Raw genomic sequence first — 4,085 nt, forward strand, 5'->3', positions numbered from 1 at the left:
ATGGATGAACAGCTTTCAGTGACAGATTTGAAGAACATTTCTGGATATATATCTCCTGGAAACAATTCAGCCGAAGCAGAATTCTTTGTTTCAGTTTGGATTCGAACTCCTATAATCTTCTCTGTGTCATTCTTCGTGATTACGTCCAATATTCTGAACATATCCATTCTTCGAAGAACAAGGACCATACCTCACATTTCCAAACTTTGTTTGACCAACTTAAGTATTGCAGATCTGTCCGTGGGTCTGGTGACGTGTGCCCCGTGTGTTGTGTCTGCAGTTCTAGGCTACTGGCCCTACGGAGACGTGTGGTGTCAGATTGCGGGAGTGTCTCATGGGGCTTCAGGATGTGTCTCAATATGGAATCTGTCGTATGTCAGTATTGATCGCTACATTGCGCTTGTCAAACCGCTGCAATACCCCTCAATGGTGACAACCAAGACATGCTACACTGTCCTGGCATCATGCTGGGTGTTTGCAGTAGCAAACTTCGCGTCTGTCATCTTCACCAAACCAGACTTCATCTACTACAGATTCAGCTTCACTGAAGGTATTTGTGGTTTGCACTGGGAGTACCCCCTGTTTTGCATAATCACTGGGATGGCCATTCCGTTTTCATCTGGCAGTGTCATCGTGTTCACAACAGTCAGTATATTGAGAACGCTCAAAACGTCTGAATTTGTGACTGCTGGGAGTTCCACATCCAGGCAACGAATCAGGAGGGACGTCAAGGCTGTCAAGATTCTCAGCATCACCGCAGGGATGTTCTTCATGTGTTGGGGCCCCTACACTGCCTCGGTTATAACGTCGGCGTTTGACCCCAGCATACACATCCCGAAGGAGCTTCAGTTTACGTTTCTGTGGTTGGCCAACAGCAACAGTTTCATGAACGTCATCATCTACTCCGCCGTCTACGAAGCCTTCCGACATGAGGTCAAGGTCATTCTCGTACCTGCTGCCTGCTTCCGGCGGAGAGACCCGGATGCACACTCATCTTTGACGAGTATAGCATCAAGCAGTCAGACCACAATTCAACGAACGGACAGGTCTGACACATTCTGATTATATCATTCCAAGGAATAAAGGATTCATTGACATGATGATAATCACAGGTTGTATGTGTCTTTTTTAAGTACAGTAAACTACGGTTATAACGAACACGCTTATAACGAACTGACGGATATAACGAACTTACTTTTTGGTCCCGACTACTTGCTGTAGTCATGCTGTATCTGTACTTATAATGAACTACGGTTATAACGAACTAAAGTTAGTAGTTCCTTAGAGTTCGTTATAACCGTAGTTTACTTTATGCCAGTACTTATGATACAGTAACAATATTGTCATCCAAGAAGGACGCCATCAGGATCTTAGTAGGCCATACATGTGTTTTATATAAGTGATGACACGTAAACAATATGCATGCTCTTTATTTAGAATAAAACACTGCAGGGAGAATAAACAATAAGGGGCGAACCCCATAGTGGTTTATTAACCCCGCAGCGTTTTATTGTACGATACACGACCACGAGTCGTTTATTTCTTACAGGTGATATCAATATTATGGACTGTCTCTATAAGGATGTTGGTCAAATGTACAAACTTTAAATATATTTACCAAAACTTAAATAATAATGACTCTTTGAATAGAATCCGAATCCAGAAATGTCGGACAAGTCCATTTTAACAGATGGGTTAGGTTTCCTGCATATTCTCACAATTTATAGCGTAGATATTTTTTATTATACTTATGTATTATACTTATTATCATTTATTGTACTTATGTAACTCTGTCTGTTTGCCTCACACACAATAAACTCTTTGAAAGTTTTCAGTGAGATGGCTTTGGAAGTAGATTTTACTAATGTTCAGTGCCTGTCTATGTATGGTGCCTAAAACATGGTGAGGTGAGTCGAAATGGGGTTTAACGTCGCGTCCAAGATTATTGCACTTATATAGCGACGTGCATCATCGTGTGTGTGTTTGTGTGGCTGCTTGTACTAGTCAGGACTGATGCCGTTTTATAGTGCTAGCTCACTGAGATACCATGGCGCAGTTTAACATGAATACCCCACTCAGACACAGTATACTGACTCCGAGCCGACCAGTCCTTGTTTTAGCCCCTTTATGCCGAGCGCCGGAAAGGGTAACAACAAGTACCATTTTTTAACGTCTTTTGGTATGAGGCGGTCGGGGATCGAACACCGGACCTTCCGCTCTCCGGGCGGACGCTCTACCACTAGACCATGGAGGCGGTCCCTAAAGCACGGTTGATATTAGCTGTTAATTCGTGAAGGGACCAAATATTATATGGCCTGCATGTTTTCACACGTTCCTTTGCTGAACATGAATTGTCATCTTCATCAAAATCTGTCATCTTCCCCAATCCCTTCGTGTAGTGTGAACAAAGTGTTTCTCCATGTGCCTCAAGACTCGTGAAGATCCGGGGTAGAATAGGTCTTCAGCTACCCATGCTTGCCGTAAAAGGCGCCTGTGCTTGTCGAAAGAGGCGAGTAACGGGATCGGGTGGTCAGGCTTGCTGAGTTGGTTGATGCATGTCATTGTATCCCAATTGTGTGGATCGACGCTCATGATGCCAATCACTGGATTGTCTCGTCCAGACTCGATTATTAAGTGACCGCCGTCATCGAGGTGGAATACTTCTGAGTGCGGCGTAAACAACAAACAAACAAAGCAAAAAGCATATAAGATCATGTATCAGATCTATTGCAGAATACACCACACATGGGTATATTATAGGACGCCGCAGTCACCCTTCAGGTGAATAGATTCTGGGTAAGAATATAGGTCCCAAGGGGCCTGGTCGGAAGAGGCGACTTAAATAGATAGGGTGGTCAGGTTGGTTGATTTGCATGTCACCCTAGCCCAGTTGCATGGCTCGATGCTCATCATGTCAGAAACCGGATTGTCTGGTCCAGACTTGAATATTAACAGACCGCCGTTATGCAGCTAGAATATTGCAGCGTTTAACAAACAAACAAAATCAATACATTGGTAAATTAAATGCATCCTGCGACTCTAAGTTCTCATGACAGATATTGAGAATGAAATAATTTCTTCCGAAAAGGACATTTCAGCTCGTTCCAAGCATTTGAAGGAACAACAGATAAATAAATAATGTGGTATAACAACCCTCGTATTGGGTGTACAAACATTAAATATTGGGTATGTCAGCGATACATGTTGGGTGTGTAAACGTTATTTATTGAACCACATGCCATGGTCGACGTCAAGTGTGATCTACGTCATGTGTGGTCTACGTCATGTGTGATCTACGTCATGTGTGGTCTACGTCATGTGTGGTCTACATCAGATTTCGTAACTTAACATTCCAGTTTACTGAAAAACTTAAACACACACGAAAAATGAAATCGGCCTATATCCTCTTGATTTATCCTGTTGATATTATCAACTTCTCAAGATAACGCGAGGTGTTTCGCTGGCCTAGTTGTGTACCTGCACACTGTGCAAGTGTTTGTGTACCGTAATGCAGCGTCTAGTGTGTTAACATTTAATGTCGCATAGTGCAGTGGTCAAATATACCTTGTCCAACTTGAAAGCAAAACTCTTTTTACACTGCTGGTAGATTTCTTTGAAACTGTCAAAAAGAGTGTATTAATCCGTCGTGAGAAATCGTCTCTATTTAATAGAGATATTGAACTGTAACACATGTTATATATGGGATATCACTTTCTTAGTAAAGTGCAGATTCTCGTACTTTTGGAGTTGAGTCCCGTCCGGAATTCGAACCTACACTGCCAGAGTGGGGACTCCATGTAAAGTCAGCGATCTAACCCACTCAGCCACCGGGGCTTCCACAAAATTGAAAGTCCGACAACTGGAAGTCTAGATCACGTAGTTTGTGTACCCCTCTGACAAGTGTAAATTGGCAAGGCTCCAAAAGCCGAACGCTTTGAACACACAATGCCATTTAGAAAGTGGTCACATGTAAGAAATGTTATATTAGGGATAACACTTACTTACTAAAGTACAGATTCTCGAACACTTTTTTATTATTATTTTTATTTTTAAACGTGATCTAGACTACCAGTTGTGGGTTAGAT

The 4,085-nt window shown here is 42.4% G+C and overlaps 1 protein-coding gene across 1 annotated transcript; it reads left to right on the forward strand.

The window, feature by feature from the left end:
- Positions 1-1,062, forward strand: LOC139475215 (trace amine-associated receptor 13c-like). Its single transcript, XM_071258465.1, has one exon. It carries the CDS (start codon positions 1-3, stop codon positions 1,060-1,062), a length of 1,062 nt encoding a protein of 353 aa, XP_071114566.1.
- Positions 1,063-4,085: the final 3,023 nt, after the last annotated feature.

This window comes from Haliotis cracherodii, unplaced genomic scaffold, assembly GCF_022045235.1.
Source record: "Haliotis cracherodii isolate W230 unplaced genomic scaffold, xgHalCrac1.p SCAF_3, whole genome shotgun sequence".
Classification (NCBI taxonomy): domain Eukaryota; kingdom Metazoa; phylum Mollusca; class Gastropoda; order Lepetellida; family Haliotidae; genus Haliotis; species Haliotis cracherodii.